The 21468-nt window shown below is 43.5% G+C and overlaps 1 protein-coding gene across 1 annotated transcript in view; it reads left to right on the forward strand.

Annotated features, from left to right (window-relative positions):
• PTGER3 (prostaglandin E receptor 3) overlaps positions 1–21468 on the forward strand; it is an 82845-nt gene that overhangs the window by 25116 nt on the left and 36261 nt on the right. The window contains exon 2 of the mRNA XM_027874058.1: positions 18983–19171. Coding sequence (XP_027729859.1) covers positions 18983–19171 — 189 coding nt within the window. The remainder of the gene's footprint in view (positions 1–18982; positions 19172–21468) is intronic.

Raw genomic sequence — 21468 nt, forward strand, 5'->3', positions numbered from 1 at the left:
AAATTTAAAACAAGTATTGCTATTTTGTGTTTCTGTCTCACCTTCATTTCCAAATATATTCCTTTCTCCTCTCCTCCCCAGCAAGCCGTAGCTTATGATCATAAAAAAAGAAAGGAAAACAAAGAAATCAAAATTGACCGACACATCTGCTGAGTCTGACAGTATGTATGCAGTGTGGGAACTTTTGGGTGAATTTCCTCTATCAATGAAAATTGTCACACTGTTGAAAGATGGTGCCAAATAACGTAAACTGAAGAGAGGGTGAAGAAGGGAATCATTTTCCCTGTGCTGCTGGCCAAGAGCCAGTCGTGGTTTGTCATGGCTATGCTCCCCCAAAAGTGGGACATGCCTAGGAAGTGTGACTAGCCCAATGGGAGTTCAGGGACCACAACTCTGCCTGATTGCAGTTCCATTGGAAAGGAGATAAAGGTGTTACCATCTCATGGTTATATCTTTTCCTCTCTCTCAATAGCCATTTAATATGGGACTTGACTATAACTGGTTGAAACAGATATCTCTAAAATAGAGCTTGGATGACTCTCTGAGATGGTAGGGAAAGGTTCAGAGGGTCCTTCTGGAGACTGTGGGGAGAAAGAGGTTCCAGCTTGTGTCATCCTCAACCCTATTGCCTTGGTTTCCTCTTGAACGATTGGGAATCTTTACAATCCTATTTATAGTCAACAGTAGGATGGTTAACCATAAAGAAAGCTGGTAAATTTCATGAAGTTCATGTTTTGTGTTGGGAGAAAAACCATAAATATTCATGGTCTGTGTGCAGTCACTGGTCAGCAGTGCTGAAAATGATCATTTCCATAGGTCTCCATTTTTGCAAATAAGATAAAATATGAAGTTACATAGGATCATAGAACTGACTGCTTGTAGGATCTAAAGTGGTCTCATGTAACCACTACCACCACCTCCCCTTCCTTACTCATTTTACAATTGAGGAAATTGAGGAACAGAGAGGCTATGTGACTTTTCCAGGGTCACCCAACTGGAAAGGGATTGAATCCAAGTCCTCCTGACCCCAAGTCCAATGTCCTATCCACTATCCCACACTGCCTGTCATTGTGGGGAAAGTGTTTTGTAAATCTCAGAGTAGTATAGAAATGTGAGTTATGTTTATCCTTTGGCTGGATCTTTGAAGGACGCGCCCAGTCTGCACTTTCCCTCAGAAATCCTTTCAGAGCTGACAGTTAGCACTTCACCTGCTGACTCATACCAGGCATCTGAGCTGTTTATTTGGCTAGACAAGAAACCAGAACAAGGCCTTCTTGGCTTAGCTAGAACATGGGTGGAGTGGGGGTGGAGTGGGGGTGGGTGGGAATATTCTCTTGAATCTTAGCATTATCTCTTTCAAAAAGTCCAGAAAAACAAGTCTCCTTTCCCAGGCCCCTCCTTGACACCCGAGTCCTAGGGGTTGGAAAGGCTGATCTCACGTATAATAGGAGATCCTTCTTCGCTCGCTGTGTCATGGCTAATCTTACAGCAGTTCTTGAAGGGTATGAAAAGCTCTCCAGATGGAGGTGAAGCTTCGCTTCCTGAGGAAGGTTTATGATGTTGGCTTGTCTCAGTCACACTCACCCCGGAAACAGGGCAGGTGACTCTAAAGTAAACCTAAATTAAACAAATTAAATTTGTTTCTCATTTCTTTTCCACACATTCATCTCTCCTCACTTCCCCCCCCCCCATTGAACAATAAACAAACTCCCAAACAAATAAAAGTATAACTCCTAACAAATATGCCATGTCCAGCAAAACAAATTGTTTCATTGGCCGTCCAAAACAGACGATGCGTCCCCTTCAGAACAGACCTTTTTCTGGCTGACAAAGCAAAGCTGTGGAGGGTGATGCCCATCCGAGGTTCTAGGTACTGAGCCAGAGGTCCTCCAGAAGACCTCCGGGAGCACATCAGTCAGTCTTCCTTTCCCTTTTAAAGACTTCTTCCTCCCTTTCCAGTCTTCCTGCCATCGTCCTCTCCATGCGCTCGGTGACTCAGGCATGCTGGCTGACTTACAGATCTCCAAACAGGGCAGGACATCTCAGAGCCTTTGTGGAGCGAGCTGCCGTGCCCGGAGTGCTGTGTGCCTTCATTCCCACCTGCTGACTGCTTTCACAACCCAGCTGAAGTGGCCTCTCTGCCCCTCTGCAGGAGACTTTTCCCAGGCTGCCTCTCTTCCCCTCTCTACTCCCACGCTTCTATGAACCCAGTTATTTTCAGACTATCTCCCTCATTAGACTGTGAGCTCCCCGAGGGCGTGGACTGCTTTTGCCTTTCCTCCCGCCCTTCTTTTGGAATGGCCTTCAGAGCCTGGAGCGTGATGTTCGAGGATCACGGCTAGAAGGGGCCTCAGAAGTCACCTAGCCCATTCCCCTTCATTTTACAGATGAGGAAACTGAGGCCTGGGGAAGCTAACTGACTCCCCCAAGGTCATACAGACAATAAGCATCCGAGGTTTGATTTGAACCCTGGTCCTCTAACTCTTATGCAGGTACTTTTTGAACTGTTTTCTTATAGCCTGAGCGTGGTAAATGTCTGCCCTTTGAGGGAGAGATTTTAAAAAGTAGTAATGACTCATATTAATGTTCTGTTTAAAGCATACATAACACTTTTCTAGATGCAACTCTGGCAGAAAGTTAGTACAAATATGATTGTTCCCATTCGACATATAAGAAAACTGAGGCTCAGAAAAATTAAGTCACTTGATGATAGAGCTAGTCACATACCCCAAACACCGCTTGAAGACCCCCAGCAAGGAGGAAGCCACAGCCTCGTCCCCTTTGGGACAGCCCTAATTGTTAGGAAGGTTTTCCTAGCATTGACTCCCTGCAGAGCCTGGCTCTCAGTTGTCTCAGGAGGGGATTCTTTGCAGGGACGACTGGTACTGGTTGGTACCTTCTGTGACTCAAACCCTGGCCTTATGACACCCACTTTTTTCTTCTAAACACCACACGTTCAGTCAAGTCTGATCAGTTTAGGTGAGCACACCATGTCTAGCTGAAAAAAAAAAATGAGGCATGATAAAAAGTAATGAGAGTTTACAGCCAAACACAAACAAAGCCTCCAAGGACATCTAAGCCCTGTGCTACCCACTGGTTCGTCCATTCCAGTCTGGAAGCTTTTGGCTCCAGTGAGGGAAAGGGGATAAACAAAAAGTCTTGGTCTCGATTCAGCTTAATTCCACAAGCATTTGGTAAGTGACTGTTCAGCCAAAACGAAATGGAGGAGAAGGTTGAGAGATCAGATCCCACCCCTTCCCACTCCTATCAATCTGGTTGGTTTGTGATGCCCTGGAACAGATGCTTGGCTCTGAATGTGGAGGCCCTCACAGAGGGTAGACAGGGCCCCTTCTTAGAGTTAATGTGCAATAGAGAGGAATGAGAAAAGATTAGACAGAGTTTCTGTCAGCTAGGTGAAGCAGTGGTTAGGGCACTGGACTTGGAGGACGGAAGACCTGAGTTCAAATCCTGCATGATTCTGACAAGTCACTTAAGCTCTCCCAGCCTCAGTTTCCTTCTCTGTAAAATGAGGATCGTAATAATAACATCTACCCCATAGGATTGTTGTGAGAATAAAAAGGGATAGCATGTAAAGTTAAAAAATTATGATTCTTTTTTAAATTAATTTTTTTAATGAACAAAAATTTATTTTCTCTTCCCCCAAAAAGAAAAAGAAAACCCTTATTACAAATATACATTGTCAAGCAAAACACATTCTTGCATTGGTATTGCCCCAAAATATGTCTCTGTCTGCACCTTGAATCCAGCCCTTCTTTGTATAAGAAGGTGGGCGTGTTTCATCATCAGCCCCCTGGAATCGGGCTTATCGGCTAAATTGTTAAGAGTGCTTAAGGCTTTTGTCTTTAATGTTGTTATTGTGTGAATTGTGCTCCTGGTTCTGCTGCCTTCCCTGTGCATCAGTTCATACAAGTCTTCCCAGGTTTCTCTGGATCCTTCCCCTTTATGATGATTTCCTATAGTACAATAGTATTTTGTTCAGTTCAGGTCCATCTTTTGCTCCAATTCTTTGCAAATCTTAAAGGTGACGTAAGTGTTACTTAACTCTGAGAATATGAGCTCCTTAAAGGAAGAGACCATGTTTTCGCCTTTCTTTCCATCCTTAGCACCCGGCGTGCAGTGAGCATTTGACCAACGCTTGTTGGTGACTGTTCTTTCCTCATGGAGGACAGTAATTTGTGAGGCTTACTCCACAAATGTTCAGCTTATTTTAAAGGGGCCAGAGCTCTGCAGCTCAGCTAGAATGGAAGCTCCTTGAGGACAGGGAATGTTTCGCTTTTCTCCAGCACGGTACCCTGCATGTCCTAGGGACTTAATAAATACTCAGTGATTGATCCAGAGCCAAGTCACCTCTCTGGGCCTCAGTTTACCTCCACCATAAGAGGAGGGGTGGCATTGGATGTCATCCAACATTGGTATGAAGTAGCCTTCATCCCTGTGGAAGAAGAAGAAAACTATGGCCTGGAGCACCCCCAATCCCGTCTCCGTGGCTGACAAGTGGTGTGGCCGTGGGCTCGTTGCTTAGTCTCTGAACATCATTTCTGCGTCTTGTAAAACGAAGAGGCTGGATCCGATGAATTCTAACATCCCTTCTATGACGGACCCGATCACTCAGTCAGCAAGCAGGCCAGGCACCGTGCCGGAGCTGGGGATGCACGTACAAAGTGACACAACCCTGCCCTCCAGCAGCTTGCTGTCCTGCTGGGGCAATGCTCATGTTAGGAGATAGTAAGTAAATACAGGATTAAAAGAAAACAACAGAGCTGTAATGTCACTGCTCTACAGGGCTCACCGTGAGAAACTCCCTTGACCGCAGCAGATCAACACCTTCTCTGCATTTTGGAAGGGATTGTAGAGGCCATTGCCTCCAACCCCTCAAATTACAGGGGAGAGACCTGAGGCACAGGGCGGTCCATGACTTATCCAGGGTCTCTTGGACTTGAACTCACTTGAACCCAGGTGTTCCTGACCTTAGGGGAGGCTTTCTATGCACTGCCTCATGCTGCCTCTCTTGTGCCTTGTGAGAGAAGGTGCATAAATGTTTGCTGCAGGATACATGCACATGCACATACACACACACACACACACACACACACACACACACACACACAGAGTGATTTGAGGAGTGCTAATAGCTAATAACTCCTGAAGGAGCCAACCCTTACTCTGGGCCTTGAACAGACGTGGTGTTCCAACAGGCAGGGATGGGGGCGGGGGGGCGGCGTGCATTCCAGATTTATCGATTAGCTCTTAAGGCATTTCCTGCAGAGGAAATCTTTGACCAATGGCTGCAATGGAAATATGGTCTCTCCAGGGAGGGGTTTTCATGGTAGTTCTCATTTGGCTTTATAAGTGCTGCTGTGTTCCTTTAAAAAATGATCTCTTTGTGGGCAGGTAAAGCCAATAGAATTTTAAAAATGACAATTTTACCTAACTAATCTATTTATTCAATGTCATTACAATTAAATTACTAAAAAATTATTTTACTGAGTTGGAAAAATAATAACAAAGTTCATTCAGAAGAACAAAAGATCAGAAACTTCAAAGAAACCAGGAAAAAAAGATGTAAAGAAAGTAGATTGAGTAATATCAGACCTTAAACTAGATTATGAGGTGAGAGCATTGTTGAAGTATAAAAATGATAATTTCAATTATTTTAAATTAAAATTTTCTTAAATAAATAAAACCTATGTAGCCAAGAATAGAAGGAGTGCAGAAAATTGGGGAGGGGGGGGATCTTTCATAGACAATCTGTCAGATAGGATGTGATTGCATTGGAATATTGTTGTGGTGTAGGAAATGATGAGCTGGTTGATTTAGAAAAGCATGGAAAGACTTGGACTTATGAAAGAAGATGCTGTCCACCTTCAAAGAAACAGATGAGAAGAGGAAATATGCATAGTACGGTCTTACACATATGTGTATGAATGTATATGTGTATGTTTATAGATATCAATGTATATGTATATATAGCCACATTTAATTATAGCCTTCATTAGGGTGGGGGGGGGAGGGAGGGAAAAAATAAAATAAAAAATGCACGGCAGAGAACAGAGGAAAACCAACAAGGAAACAAAGAAAAGCTGAGCAGCTTTGAAAACAATGTGTAGTATTTATTATACAGGCTTTTTTGTTTTATAATGAATCCTCTCTTACGGTCTGCTGTGTACATGGCAATTTTTTTTCCTTTTCTCATTTTGTGTTTAAGTTTAAAATAAAAAATATTTACAAAAAAGTAAAAATAAAAAATGATCTCATTACTATGTAATCCCTCCTCTTCTTGAGCTGGCCAGGCAGGCTGAATTCACGCAGCTGAAAAAAATATTTTTTGACTGGATCCATGAGCTCATTGGTATAGAAAACTCCCTGTGTGGGGACTCTGTTCATCGGTGTAGATCTGAACCTGTTCAGAACTTAGCATCTCAGAGAGCTGCCTGGGGCACTGAGAGATTAAACTTCTGTCCAGGGTCACACCGCCAGCATGTCCCAGAGATAAGATCTGAACCCAGGCTTTCCTGAGTCTAAGAGCAGCTCTCTATTCTTTGGGTGGCACTGTATTTAAGTTTAGACATAGTGCTTATAATACAGAGGCAAGTTCTGTTTCAAGGTTTTGTTTTTTTTTATGGTGCCAAAGTCAGGCTGCATCATCACCCTTCATGGTCGAAGTACCCTGAGATATTTTGTGGGTGTTTTTCTCTTCCATTGGCCAGACCCTCCTCCCCAACCAACACACATCTTATTGACCTCCACCAGCTCTCGCCCCAGATCCGATTTACTCCCTTTGCATCACTTAGCTTTTAGGAGGGATATTTACTTCAAAGACACGGCGAGAACATATGTATGAACACTTCTCCCTCAAGACCTGGGGACACGTTCTCCCCTATCCCACCATGATCTCTGAGGGGAATGGGCTCAAACTTGGTTTCGGTTGGTCCCACCATGTCGTGGGGGGGCATGAAGGCTGGAAGACTTGTCCCTCAGCTGCTGAGGAGCTGAGTCAGGAGGCTGGCCCTTCTCTGCTGGGCACCAATGTCGAGCTGGTTACAAAGCACACAACACTAGGACATCTGGAGGCTGGCACTTAGCTCAGGGGGATGGGAAAGGCTTTCTGTAGAAGGTGAGGCTTGAAGGAAGCCAGGAAAGCAGGAGGCGGAGAGGATTCCAGGCAGGGGGATTAGATGCTCATTCTGCTGGAGGGGTAGCACATCCCTCCAACTCTAAATCTGTGGTCCTATAGGAAAGCAGGAGAATCTGGGCCCCCCTCCCAAAAATGAGATTCGGTGAAAAGAAAAATTCAATTCAATTCCACAAGCACTGGGGAAGCCCTCCTTGCTGTGACTGCTGTGCGGGGGACCTGGGGAGACCAAGACAAAAAGAAATAGTTCCTGCCCTCAGGGACCCTACTGCGTAGCTAGGGGAGACACTGTATACAGATAAACAAATGTAAAGTGTGTAGAACCAAAAGGAAATAACTTTAAGAGCACGGACAGCTTAGGGATGAGGGAAGGTCTCCTGCAGAGGTGGCATGAGAGCTGTGCTTTGAATGAACACTGAAAAAAAAAATTATAATACAACATAAGGTAGGTGGTGATGGGCCTGGAGTTAGGAAGACCTGAGTTCAAATACAGCCTCAGATACTGACTAGTTTTATGACCCTGGGCAAGTCACTTCACCCTGTCTGCCTCAGTTTCCTCATCTGTAAAATGAGCTGGAGAAAGAAATGGCAAACCACTCCAGTGACTTTGCCAAGAAAACCCCAAGCAGAGTCATGAAAAGTCAGACATGACTGAAATGACTAAACAACACCATATGAAACATACACACCGACTGTGAAAGTTTTTCTTTATATTTCTTTCATTTCAAGGCATCATGGGTAATGGAAAACACACTGGATTTCACTTTGCCACTTCTTGCTTGGGTGACTTTGGACGAAGCATTTTCCCTTGACTGGGCAGTCCCCTCCCAGCTGGGCAGTTGTTTGTTAGTTTGGCCATAAACGTCTTAAACTCAGCAAGTTGGAATTAAACATGTGGTCTTTCCCCCCAAACCTGCCCATCTCCCAAACTTCCTGGGCACCATTAAAGAAAAAAAAAATTAGGAGGAAGAGGAGAAGAAATCAACAAAACCAAGCAGTGCATCAAAAATGTTTGAGACATGCAGCGGGTGACCCCCGTGACCCCCGCCTCGGCAAAGCAGCGGGCCAGGGGGGCCTCTCACGTCTCCGCTTTCTAGTTGTCCACCATCTGCCTTCCGTTGTTTTGCGGTCATTCTTCTCACTTGCATCGTGCGCTGTTTTCTTGACCCTGTTTAACACGCTCTGCGTCAGACCCTATCTCTCCAGTCTTCTCTGTTCAGCATATTTGTTGTTTCTTGCAGCACAATGCTATTCCATTACATTGATGTGCCACCATCTGGTTAGCCATTTTCCAATTGATGGGCATCGCATAGCTGCTCCCACTTCTTTGCTGTCACCAAAAATGCTCTATAAATGTTTTAGCGTTCATGGGGATTTCTTCTTATCGATCAGTTCCTTGGGGTCTCAGCCTAGTAGTGCAGTCTCGGAGGCAAGGGAGATGAGTGTTTTAGCCACTTCATTTGCGCAGCTCCCATTTGCTTTCCACAGTGGCTGTGATGATTCGCCAGGAGTGCATTCGCGTAACTCGCTTCCCGTCACCTCTCCAACATTTACTCTTCCCATCTTCTGTTGTCTTTGCCAATTTGCAGGCTGTGAGATGAAACCTCAGGGCTGTTCTGAGTTGTATTTCTTTTATTATTAGTGGTTTAGAGCATTCTTTCATATAGCTATTAATCATTTACAATTCTTCTTTGGAGAACAGTTTGCTCATATCTTTTGACCACTTATCTATTGGGAATCTTTCTTTTAATCTTGATTTTTATTTATGTACAGTTTTTTGGTTTTATTAAATTACCTTGATTTCTGACCGTCTCTCCTCACGGATCCATCCCTTGTGACAAAGGTTAAAAAAGAGACAAGGAACGTCTCATCCGAGTTCACCAAGACATTAGAGGAACCTGATGGTATATGCAAAATTCCACACCTTTCTGCAAAGAAAAGAGAGGAGTGCATTTTCTCATCCCTTTTCCTGATGCTGATCTTTCTTAACACCAACATCTTCTCCCTCTCTCCCTCTCTCTCCTCTCTCTCTGTCTCTTTCTCTGTCTCTCTGTCTATCTCTGTGTCTGTCTGTCTGTTTGTCTCTCTCTCTCTCCACATACCTAATACCAGTGTTTTTCCCGTGAAGTTGTATGGCTGTGAGTCATAGGATATTATACTTTCCCAAGAATTGAAAGGTGACCCAAAGGTCAATGGAGAGGTGTGAGCATACCACATCCCATCCCAAAGGGGGAATGGTTTAGGAGAAAGTGATGATGTAAGTGATGTCATTTATATATATGTGTGTGTATATATATATATATATATGTGTGTGTGTGTGTGTGTGTGTGTATGTATACACACATACACATACATACATACATATACATATACATATACATATATATATATATTTTTTTGCTTTTTAGTGAGGCAGTCGGGGTCAAGTGACTTGCCTAGGGTCACACAGCCAACAAGTGTCAAGTATCTGAGGCTGCATTTGAACTCGGGTCCTCCTGATTCCAAGGCCAGAGCCATATCCACTGCACCACCTAGCTGCCCCTAAGTGATGTCATCAATGAAACGTATGCCCAGAGAAAAAGACGGGCCAGTCACATACTGAGGGCAAGGGACAACCATGCATCCATCACCAAAATGAGGGAGATGAGCATACTTTACATTGAAATTAATGCGAAAGAACACTTATTTTGGAGACAAAGGACCTGAGTTCAAATCACAGCCTGACCACTTAGGACCTCGGTATGTGTTCTTGGGCAGACTGGTCACTTAACTTCGGGTTTCAGTTTCCTCATCTCTAAGAGCAGGGGCTTGACCCAAATGGTTCTGAATTCCCTTCCAGCTTCAGGTCTATGGTCATACGAAGGGAGGTGATCATATTTCTGCTATTTGCAGTGTGGGAGGAGGCAGTAGCAATCTCAAAAAAAGTCAAACCTGCGGCTCTAAGATGAGCCCCAGACGCAAAAGCTGAGTTATATCTATTGCATCCAACAAGGCAACGAAAGCCCGTTGGGTTCGGCAGCAAAAGCCCTTCCCACAGGAAGCCCTGAATTATGTCATTAAGATTAGTGTGAAGGTGTCTCAACTCAGGGCTCATTCCGTTGCAGTGGGATCCGTTGATCTCCAGCTACGCAGGTTATTCAGACTACCCGGCCAGCAGAGTTACAAACGACGAAGCAACCCAGATAACATTTGGCCCGTGGTGAGAGTTCCCATAAACACTTATTTTATTAATAACTTGGAAACGCATAAAAGACAGCAGAATGGAGCCTAAGGGTTTCCAGCCGGTTTTCTTCCTTCCCTTCCAAATTAATTTCCATTAAATCACTCTCTAATCATTTATCATCTTCAGCAGATTCTTGTGTCATGTAACTCAAGGCATACTTGAACCAAGAGTCATAGCTTTTTCTAATATGGAACTGTAAATACTGTTGTTATGTAATAGAATAAAAATATAAAAACACGTACATTCTTCCTGGTGGGATGGGAGTGGGGGAGAATTCTTGATGGAAGAGAAAAAACCCCTTTGTCTCCAGGAGGCCCTGGGGCAGTGAGAGTCCAACAAGGCCCAGGAAGCGCCAGGGGTGTCTGACAGGTGTTTAGCTGGGCCAGGCCATCCCCCCGGCCCCCTTTCTATGAGCTGGACCGGCTGGCGGTTAGTCGTCTGATGTTTTCAGAGCATTTTCTATGGGGATCCCTTTGGTCCTTCGACAATAGCTCAGTGCAGTCAGTACTGCTGAGACTTTTTTTCATCTTTTTGACAAAAATGGAGGCCTAGAGGCCTAAAGAGACTTGGTTACAGTCACGCAGCTAGTAAGCACAAAAGGCAAGATTCGAATCCATATTTTCCTGTGCTCAAGTTCACTGTTCTTTCTACTTCGTCAGGCCATCTCTCCTAAAGACTGCGGCATCTTGGCCGAGCTGCTGAATCTGTGGTCATGTTGACTTTGTTCTTCCCTTTCCTTGGCTACCTCTTCAAAAAGAGGCAGCCAAGAGCGGAGCTGGTGTGTGTGTGTGTGTGTGTGTGTGTGTGTGTGTGTGTAGGATTATAAAAACAACAGTAAATGAGAGATACCATCACTCCTTCCTTGGATTTGCCTGTAACTGTTTTTTTTTTTTTTTTTTGCTAAATCTCCTTTAGATATGGAGACAAATAAGAATTGTGGACCAGCTAAGCCAGGGGTAGGGAACCTTTGGCCTCGAGGTGACATGTGACCGGTCCTCAAGTGTGGCCCTTTGACTGAATCTAAACTTCACATTCTGAGAAGCGCCTCATTTGAGGACCTCAAGGGCACAGGTTCCCCACCCTTGAAACAGTTCATGAAATTAAATATATAGATTGCTCTTTTCCTACCAAAATCTAAACAATCTAAATTATATTCACGAACAGAGAATGACTATTAAGCATTTTTTAGCATTGTTTAATTCCATAAGTACAGAGAAGTCAACATACTGAGACCATTTTTATTTAAAATTTTTTATATTTTTACATTTTGTTTTTAACATTACCTTTATTTCCAAATGTATTCCTTTTCCTCTTTCCCTTGTGAAGCATCTCTTATTACAAAGAATAAAAAGAGAAAGAAACAAAAAAGTGGTTCAGCAAAACTAACATATTAAGCAAATCTAACAGTATTTGTAATATTCCATATCCATAAAACCCCACTTCTGCAAAGAAGGGAGGGATATGCATTTTCTCAATTTTTTTCTAGGGCTGACCCTGGTTCCTATAATTACAGAACATTCCATTTCTTTTTTTTTTTATCTTCTTTCCTTTACATTGCTGCAGTTATTTTTCTTTGGGATTTTTCCTTAACTCTGCATCAGATCATGCAAGTCTTCTCAGGCTTCTCTGAGTTTGTCATAGTCATTGTTTCTCATGGTACAGCAATATTCCATTTCCTTAATATACCATAACTTGGTTAGCCATTCATCCAACAAGAGGAATCTATTAATGTTAAATTTGTTTTCAAAATTTGTAATCTTTTCTCTCAGCCACACTTTTTGCTCTCTCAAGGCAAATGTGACAAACCAATACAGGTAATCGATACCAAGCGAGCTCTCATTTGAGTGGGGCAGACCCCAAGATATTGACCTAAGGTTGCCCCTGGTTGGGGGAGCTCTTTAGCCATCTGAAAGCTTCTTATTGGAGCAAATTAATTCAGGTGATTATGTGCTAAGCTCTGTTTTCTCAGCACCTCTACAGACCTACAAATGTCATCAGCTTCCTCTATATTCAATCTTGGCCAAAGCCCTGGTTGCCCTAGCCTGCTTTTTGATTCTGCCTTTTCTCTAGGAAATCATCCTCAGCTAAGGCAACCACTGCAATCATATTCATTCCTTTTGCTTGGTTCATGATTTCTGGGGGAAAAATAACAAATGCCAGGCAGTGTTTGTATTATGTGTCTGTGCACATGTCAAACGTTGCTTGATGTACTTGGCTGGAAGATTCCGCCTGGCTCCATTGCCAGTGAAGAGTGCCTGGAGTTGCTGCATTGATTTACTGAACAGTCAAGTGTGTAGGAAGCCTACAGTGGGAAAAAGCCAAACACCCCCAAACCAAACCAAACCAAACCAAACAAAAAAAACCCAAAGATTTCTAGACTGTTTAAAAAAAGAAGTATATATAAGGGGGAAAACATATCATTATAAGAACACAGTAAAAATCAGGGCTTCTAAGGCTATTTTGTAAATTAAGGCTAAAATTTCATTTTAGTAAGTTTTTAGGGAATTCAAACTTAGATTTTTAGGATCCTAATAGCAGGAAGGGTAAAACCCAGAAATCCAATGAAAGATTAGAAAAAAGCTCTAATTTATTGTAAAGGATCACAAAATCATAGAATTACAGCTGAAAGGGCCCTTGGGAATCATTGCACACGAACTTCTCCTTTTACAGAGAAGGAAACTGAGACTCAGATACTGACTTCTCCAAGGTCACACAGAAAGTGGCAAAGTCAGGCTCTGTAGAAACATCAAGAAAGATGAGAGGAACTTTAAATGAAGGGACCCCTACTTTTTTGGTGCCAGGTGATGGAAGGAAAAACTTTCTAAAAAATATTTTTAAGTAAATTTAAAAAATGTTATTGGGGAAGGGCAGTTCTGAGCCTGAAGTCCATAGAGGTCCAATCAGTGGTAAATATGGCTGACACTGAACTTCTCACTCTGCCTAAAAATCCAGCTCATTTCCTTCTCATCACAGAGAAGGACTGAATTTCTAAGGTAGTTGGGACCTTAGCAGGATGGGACCTCGTAGTTCCATTTATATCAAAATGAGAACCCACTCCTCAATTATCTCATTGTATCCTCACGACAACCCTGGGAAGTAAGTGCTATTATTATCCCCATTTTACGGATGATGACATTGGATGGATGTCCTAGGATCATACAACTTGCAAGTATCTGAGGCTTGATTTGAATTCAGGTTGTCCTGACTCTAGATTCAGCGTTCCAATATAAGGTCTTATGCCTAAGTTTAAGAAATTGACTTGACGACTACAAAATGGGTCAAACGGGCCAGGCAGGAGTTTGTCTGAAAAAGATGGCGGCGTTTTGGTGAATTGCAAATTCACCACGAATTAAAATCATGACATGGCCGATGGACTAGCCTGTGCGATGGAGCTGCGTGAAGGGATGCGGAGGTGCTGGTCCTGCCATACTCTGCCCTGCACAGTCCAGTCCATCATGTTAGACATAGTTGTTCAGTTGTCACCACATTTCAGAAAGGACATTGATGTTCTTTCTGTAGATGTGTTTACATGACTCTACCTACTTGATACAAGAGATGGCTTTTAATTTTAAGGGGAGGTATATGGAGGAAACTGGGGTGGCGATGACAAGGATGCTAAAAAAAAAAAACGAAAACAGCATCAATGAAACATTGAAAAATACACTAAAGAGCACAAGAAAATTCAGAAGGAGACCCAGGTAGACGGGCCAGGGTTGGCACAGTTGTGTGAAACGCCTCACATGCTTTAGAAAACCCAGTCTGTGGGCATAGAGAGAGCCAGAGTTTCATATATAATACTTTTTCTCTTCTCTATATATGGAAATGTTAGTTGCTGAGTTCATAACTGAAAGAATAAGCTTAATACAAAGGAAATTGATAAATTGGAGAATATCCCGAGGATGGCTGGGGTGCTATCAGGGGTGTCAAGTCCATGGCAGGGAGGTCGGCTTGAAAGAGCTCCAGGTGTTTTGCATGGGCAAGGCTGTGAGAACTTCCTGCAGGTATTGGAGATGCTCTCATGTAGAAGAGGAATTAGGCATTTGAGGAAGTGGAGCAGTGGGTGGAATCCTGGCAGCTCAGGGTTGAAAGGGCCCTCAGCCCCTTCCTGAGAAAGGGTATCCCTGTGGCCTGATGCCTAAGGGGGTTGGGGATCTCCCCTCTTCAAGCAAAGCCTGGATGCCCACGTAATGACTAGGTTGTAGTAGAGTAGGGTTGGGCTCACGGCCAGTAAAGTCCTTTTTAGAACCCAAGATTCTGGGCTTCTTTGAAGACTAGTTTTCCTCCTTTATACTTTTGACACATTGTTGCTTGTTTTGCCCATTGGGGCCGAGCGAATCTAGCCCCCCTCTTCCAGAAGAAGACAATTCAGATGAAGCATGCCGCTGTCATGTGCCCCTTTACCATCGCTTATGCATGTCATCACCTTTCTCAGCTCGGTTTAAGAAACACTCAGTGTCTGATACACTCTCCAAGGCCTTGGGACTGATCTGCCTGAGAATTTCCTTCCCTCTGCTTTGTTACACATTCCAGATCAGTCTCCAAGTCCTGTCAATCCTGCCGGTGTCTAATCTCTTACTTCTTTGCTATTCCCACTGCCGCCATCTTGGCCCAGGCCCTTGTTAGCCTTCAGCCGCACCATCACACGAGCTTCCCAACCGTCCTTCCGTGACTCTGGTTCTTCCCTTTCCGTCCTTTATGCACACCACATTCTAATGTTGTTCAGGCATTTCAGTCGTATCCTACTCTTTGTGACCCCATTTGGGGTTTCTTTGGTGAAAATACCGAAGTAGTTTGCCATTTCCTTCTCCAGCTCATTTTATAAATGAGAAAACTGAGGCAAACAGGGTTAAGTGACTTGCTCAGAGTCACACGGCTAGTAACTGTATGAGGCTGGATTTGAACTTTTATCTTCCTACTACAGGCCCAGCTCTCTATCCACTGTACCATTCAGCTGTCCCACATTCTAATACATTGGTCTTTAAAACAAACAAACACCATTGATATTTCTATTTATTTATTTAATTTTATTGTAATAATCTGCCTTTTCTCTCTCTCATATCCCACCCCGACCCCCAATGAGAAAGCAAGCTAAACAAAACCTCTAATATAAACAAGCGGGGTCAAGCAAAAGAAATTCAAGCATCAACCATGTTCCAGAAAAATGTCACAAACAACTCTGAATCCATCACCTGTCTATCAGAAGGTGGGCTTAGGGTTAGGGTTATTTTGAGTTCTCTGGAATTGTGGCTGGGGATTGTGTTGATCTGAGTTCCTAAATCTTGGGGCTGCTAGGTGGCACAGTGGATAGAGCACCAGCCCTGCCGTCAGGAGGACCTGAGTTCAAATCCGTTCTCAGACCCGACACTTGACACTTAACCTCAGCAAGCCACTTAACCCCATTGCCTAGCAAAAGAAAAGAAAAGAAAAGAAGAAAGAGAGTTCCCAAGCCTCTCAAAGTTGTTTGTCTTTTGTTGTTACATAAATCATGCTCCTGATTCTCTTCACTCTGCATTGGTTTGGGTCTTCCCAGGTTTCTCTGAAACCAGTCCCACGTTTGCATACCATAATTTGTCCAGCCACTGCCCAGTGGATGAATGCCCTGTCAATTTCCAACTCTTTGATTTCACAAAAATAACTACTATAAATATATCTCATACATGAGTCTTTTTCTTCCGTCTTTGACCTCCTTGGGGTATAGCCTAAGTAGCAGTGTTTCTGGGTCAAAGGGTATCAACTTAATAGCTCTTTGGATGTAGTCCTAAATTCCTGTCTAGAATAGCTGGACCACTTGGAATTAATGTGCCTAACAGCCTGGTTTTAATGGTATAGGTACGGCCATGACATTCCTTGCCTGAAGTATTTCAATGACTCTGTTGCTTAGTGAATAAACACCAACCTCGTCAGACTGTCTCTTAAGACCTTCTATCTTTCTATCACACTCTTCTCCGTCATGGAGTCTCGGCCCAAGTGCGTTGACCTTGTCCCCTGAACGTGTCCTAGGTGCCTCGGCTCACGCTGTCCCTAGGCCTTGTGGGGCCTTCCCCTGCTCTCTTTGCCTGATGATATCATCAAGAACCAGCTCAAATACTATTTCCTCTCTTACACTCTCTCTTGATTCTTCCAGCTGCAAATGATGTCTCCCTCATCTGATCTCATAGCAGTTTATAATCCTATGACATACTTTTTGGAAGGGAAGAGTGCTTCTGGACCTGTAATTTCATCAGGGTGAAAAAATCCTGGTATAGAAAACCCTTCCACTTATTCAGCTCACCCTCTTGCTTGTTAATGCAGTAGTTTAGGTGACGAGCCCAGGATAATTCAGCTGGTATGTGAACTCATTGCTCTGGCCTCCTCCTATCACACATTGTAGGTGTTTAATAAACGCTTGCTGACTGAAGCTATCCACTAGCCCATGCAGCCGCCCAGAGGCTCCCAGAGCATGAATCGTATTATAATTTCCTTGGGTTTAGCTTGTTCCTTGCCCAATCTCTATTCTCGATTGTAAGCTCTTTGAGGGCAGGAGATTGTTTACAAATTTGAACGAAACCTTGTCTTATTTAACCTGCTTCCTGCCTGAAGTGGAGTAAGTGAAGGCTGGAAGAGGCCCTGGTGGTCACGGGCCCGTCTGGCACAACAACCTAGGACGGGTCTGCCCCTCAGCCTCGACTTGTGTGGTTCTCTGAAGGGGCGCCATGAACTGTGTGGGAGTTACGCTTGCTGTCAAATCACACAGTCTCGCTCACGTCTCAGCAGCTGGAATCTGCCCGATCACTCACAGAAAAGAACAAGACTGAACATAGGCAGAGAAAAGCCTGAGAAGTCTATTCAGATGACCCCTTTGTCTCCCCCTTTTTGATTAGACCTGTGGTTTCATTGGTGCAAGGAACTTCTGGTGAGGCCAATCCTTTGCCTATAATTTCCACTCCACGAGCTGCCTGGGTATACTGAGAGGTCACATGATCTGCCCAGGGCCATATCTATTAACATAGGTATTAACTGTAACACAGGTGGAACTTTGAACCCAGATCTTCAGGACTCAGAGGCAGAGAGGAGCTCTCTATTCACGCACTGGCCACCCAACCACCATCCCACTCCCATCTTTCCCTTCAGCACAGAAATTCCCACTTCCAGAGCCAGCAAACTTCAAAGGCAATCCACAGCTGTGGGGAAAACGAAGGTTATGCCATTAGAAGCTTGGACATCGTCTCTGGCCCAGAGCCTCAGCTTTGAAGCTGGCCAGCCCTCCTCCTCTGGCCTTCCTCCCCTAGGCTTGCCTCCTCTAGGGCAGCTCCAACGTGGGGCCCCACTGTACTAGTAAATCTGTGGGAGCCACAAGGTCACCATCTTTGGGTTACTCTGATGCACAGCTCCCTGGTGATTCATGTTGCATTGACCTGATGACTGGGTTTTTTCTTAAGATGACAGATGACTTCAGTTAATTGTGAGATGGGCTCTTTTCAGCTTTCTTAAATTCCATGCTCTAAGAAGCCTGAGAACTGGGTTTTAGATTCAGTTAATGCCAAATAGTAGAAATTTGGGAAAATACGTTCCAAACACTTTTGACAATTTGGCAATGTGTCCCTTAACCTTGTTAGGGCTTAGTTTTCTCATCTGTAAAATGGGAGATTAGACCAGATGACCTCTGAGGTCTTTTCCATTTCTAGATCTGTGATTCACAGACAAAGAAATGGAATAGTCTTTGCTCTCTAGAAACTATAACTAAGTTTGAATTCTGCATATTTCCATGGGGCTAGAACTAATGACTATATTTTACATAATTATAGCTTCAAATGGTGTGAATTAGAATATGTTCTATTGGGAAGACTTCTTTGTCCTCTTGAAAAAGACTTTTCAGATCCATAAAGTCCTTTCATGGAAGATTTGAATATCAATTCCAATCCAACCAGCATTTATTAAGAGCCTATTATTTGCAGTACAATGCACAAATTAAAAGGAAAAAAGAAACAACCCCTGCCTGGAGATTCCATTTCATCAGAGGAGACAATATTGTACCTAAACAGATGTGGCGGTGGGGGTGTCAAATTATCAGGGCTAACTGCATGGGGTGATTCTGATCCCATACTTATAAAGGGAGATACAAAATAGAAACAAGATAATTTGGGGGGAACACATTTGCAGATGGAGTGATCAAGGAAGGCTTTGTGTAGCAGGTGTTACTTCAATCAATTAATCAATAAACATTTATAAAGCACCTACTATGTTCCAGACACTGTGCTGAGCATTGAGGATACAAAAGGAGGCAAAAGACAGTCCTTGCCCTCAAAAACTTCCAATGTAATGGGAGAGGCAAATTATGAGCAAGAATATACAAAGTATGCTATATGCAAGATAAATTAGAAATAATTGATATCCTTTGAAAGAAACAAAGGATTCTGGTAAGCAGAGGTGAGAATGAGATATCTGCCATCTGTGGGCAATCTGTGCAAAGACACACAGGGAGGAGAGGAAACAATGTGTTTGTGCCCCCACAGTGGATGGCACTAGCTTGTGGACCGGCTTGAACCAATCTCCGTGAATGTAAATGGGTGTCTGTGTATATCCGGAGTGAGCCTCCATTGAACTACTCCTTTGTTTCCCTTTCTTAGATCATGATGTTGAAAATGATCTTCAACCAGACCTCTGTGGAACACTGCAAGATGCCGAAACCCGAAACGAAAAGGCCGAAGGAATGCGACTTCTTCCTGACCGCTGTGCGCCTGGCTTCCCTGAACCAGATCTTGGACCCCTGGGTCTATCTGCTGTTGAGAAAAATCCTCCTGCGGAAGTTCTGTCAGGTAGCAAACGCCATGTCCAGCTGCTCTCACGATGGACAGAAAGGGCAGCCTGGCTCGTTAGCCAACGAGATCGTGCAGACAGGAGCATAAGAGAGAACATTTGAGCAGCTCGCATGCTCACTGCTTTGACAACGAGTAGTCTTAAACCTTGCTGTGAATTCTGGCATCTGCGGCATGCCTGTGTTTGTGTATCCAAGTGGAATGAATTTTTTGACATCAGGCTAAATGGCCTCAAAAGACCCCAAAACCCCATGAGTGCCAAAAAAAATAATCTTGCAATATAAACAAATGGAAATCTATCTGCAACCATCTAGCATTGCCTTGTGTCTCTTCAGTGTGTAGCTTACAATGGGATTCTGCACCTTGCTCGCTCTGGAGCTAAATGTGGGCTGCCCAGGGCTCCAACGGGGTAGCCTGCCTCTGATTCAGTTCAATTCCAGCCTTGGCTTAACGCTATTTCCCTACATGAGCAGCCATTTTGAATGTCATTATTCTCCCGTATTACTTTTGACTTACCCTGTATATAGCTTATATGTGATTAGCTGTGTAAATGTTTTCCCATGGTAGAATAGAAGCTCCTGGGGCACAGGAATCCTTTCACTTTGGTCTTTATATGCCCAGAACTTAGCATAGTCCCTGGCATACAGTAGGTGCTTAATAAATGGGCAAATGAATGAATAAATGAAACAAGTATTTATTTAGTGCCCGCTATATGATAAGCACATAGTAGGTACTTAATAAATACTTGTTGGGTAATTGATGAATGAATAAAACAAGCACTTATGTAGTAGGTACTTAATGAATGAATGAAAGTGCCTGCTGTATGACTGCACTATGCTGGGTGCTGGAAATCCAGAGACAAAAATGAGAACAGTCCTTGCTCTGCAAGAGCTGGGCAGGGGTGGAGGAGACTGGTTTTCTTTTTAAATAATTTTTAAAAGAAATGTTTGAGAACATTGGCCTTCCTCTCCCCCTTTCTCTGGCCCTGTATCTGTCAGTGAGTGTCCATCTGCCTGTTTCTCTCTTTAACCTCGCAGAGACCAAGACCACAGGGGACTTGATTGCTTTTCCCCTTTCACTCTTAAATGGTCGGGCTTGAAGACAAAACAAAGACAACATCATGCATTCTCAAAATGAATTAACATTGATATTCTTTGCCATCATGTTCAATATCTCAGCATTAAATCTTTATCTCACACTATTTAGTGGTTGTCTTGGTAACTGCATCTACCCAGCATCCTAATAAGAGTCATTTAACTGACTTTTGAAAATGGCAGGTTGGTAATGGGCATGCCTGCTCAAGATGGCTGAGTCTGGTGTGTTGAGTTAACCTTGGGTTTTTGTTTTTTTTTTTTGCATTGAATCAGCTGAGTAAAGTTATCTTTTCCAGTTAATGACTCCCAGACCTTTGGGTCTTCTGTGCCTTTTGCTGGTCTGAACCTACTAGTCAGAAATTGGGGAGAGGTGAGTGAAAAATCTGCTGAAGACACTACCTAACAATTTCTCTGAGTCTCAGCTTCCTCCTCTGTAAAATGGGGGTGACGGTAATAGCATCTATCTCACAGGGCTATTGTGAGGTTCTGATGACACAATGCACTTAAAGGGTTTTGTAAACCATAGCATTCTCCACTCTTCATCTCCTCTAATTATATCTTTAAATAATACTCTGACGTCGAGACCACCAGCATTGCTAGAAATCTGGGGTTAGGGCTGTCTATTTTGTGGATCCAGGTTTAAGCCACACAGTCTAAAATGGCAGAGTGCCTATGTTTGTTTGTTTTCTTTAGCGGCTGATAATTAAAATGTTGTTTCTAGAGAGAGTTTCTAGCCACAACAGCCAATCCTCGAGCCGTCTGTATGGTGACTGCTCTGAATTCCTACCTACAATGTGTCAGGCACTTGCTAGGCACTGGGGACACAAAACCAAAAATGAAACCGTCCCTGCCTTCATGGAGGTTACAGCCTACTGGAGGAGGGTTTCTTTGTCTTTTTAAAAGACCTAGTTAGAAAGCCCCTTTGAGGCAGTTTGGAAAGTCCCATCCAATGCACCGGATGTTCATTAAGGGACTTGTGGCAGAGGGTGGGGTTAGAAAGACAACAGAGACAGCGCCAAAGACAACACCAACAACAAACCAGTCCCAGCCTGCGGGAAGTTTACACCTAGAAATAAACTTTGAGCTCTTTTTTCTGTATTAAATACGCAAGCTCATTCCGAATTTCCTTTTTTGTGTGCCTCTCTCTCTGTTTCATTCTCTTCCAATCTCTTTCTCTCTGTGTGTCTCTTTCTCTCTCTCTCT

This window comes from Vombatus ursinus, unplaced genomic scaffold (genome assembly GCF_900497805.2).
Source record: "Vombatus ursinus unplaced genomic scaffold, bare-nosed wombat genome assembly UNPS02014804.1, whole genome shotgun sequence".
Classification (NCBI taxonomy): domain Eukaryota; kingdom Metazoa; phylum Chordata; class Mammalia; order Diprotodontia; family Vombatidae; genus Vombatus; species Vombatus ursinus.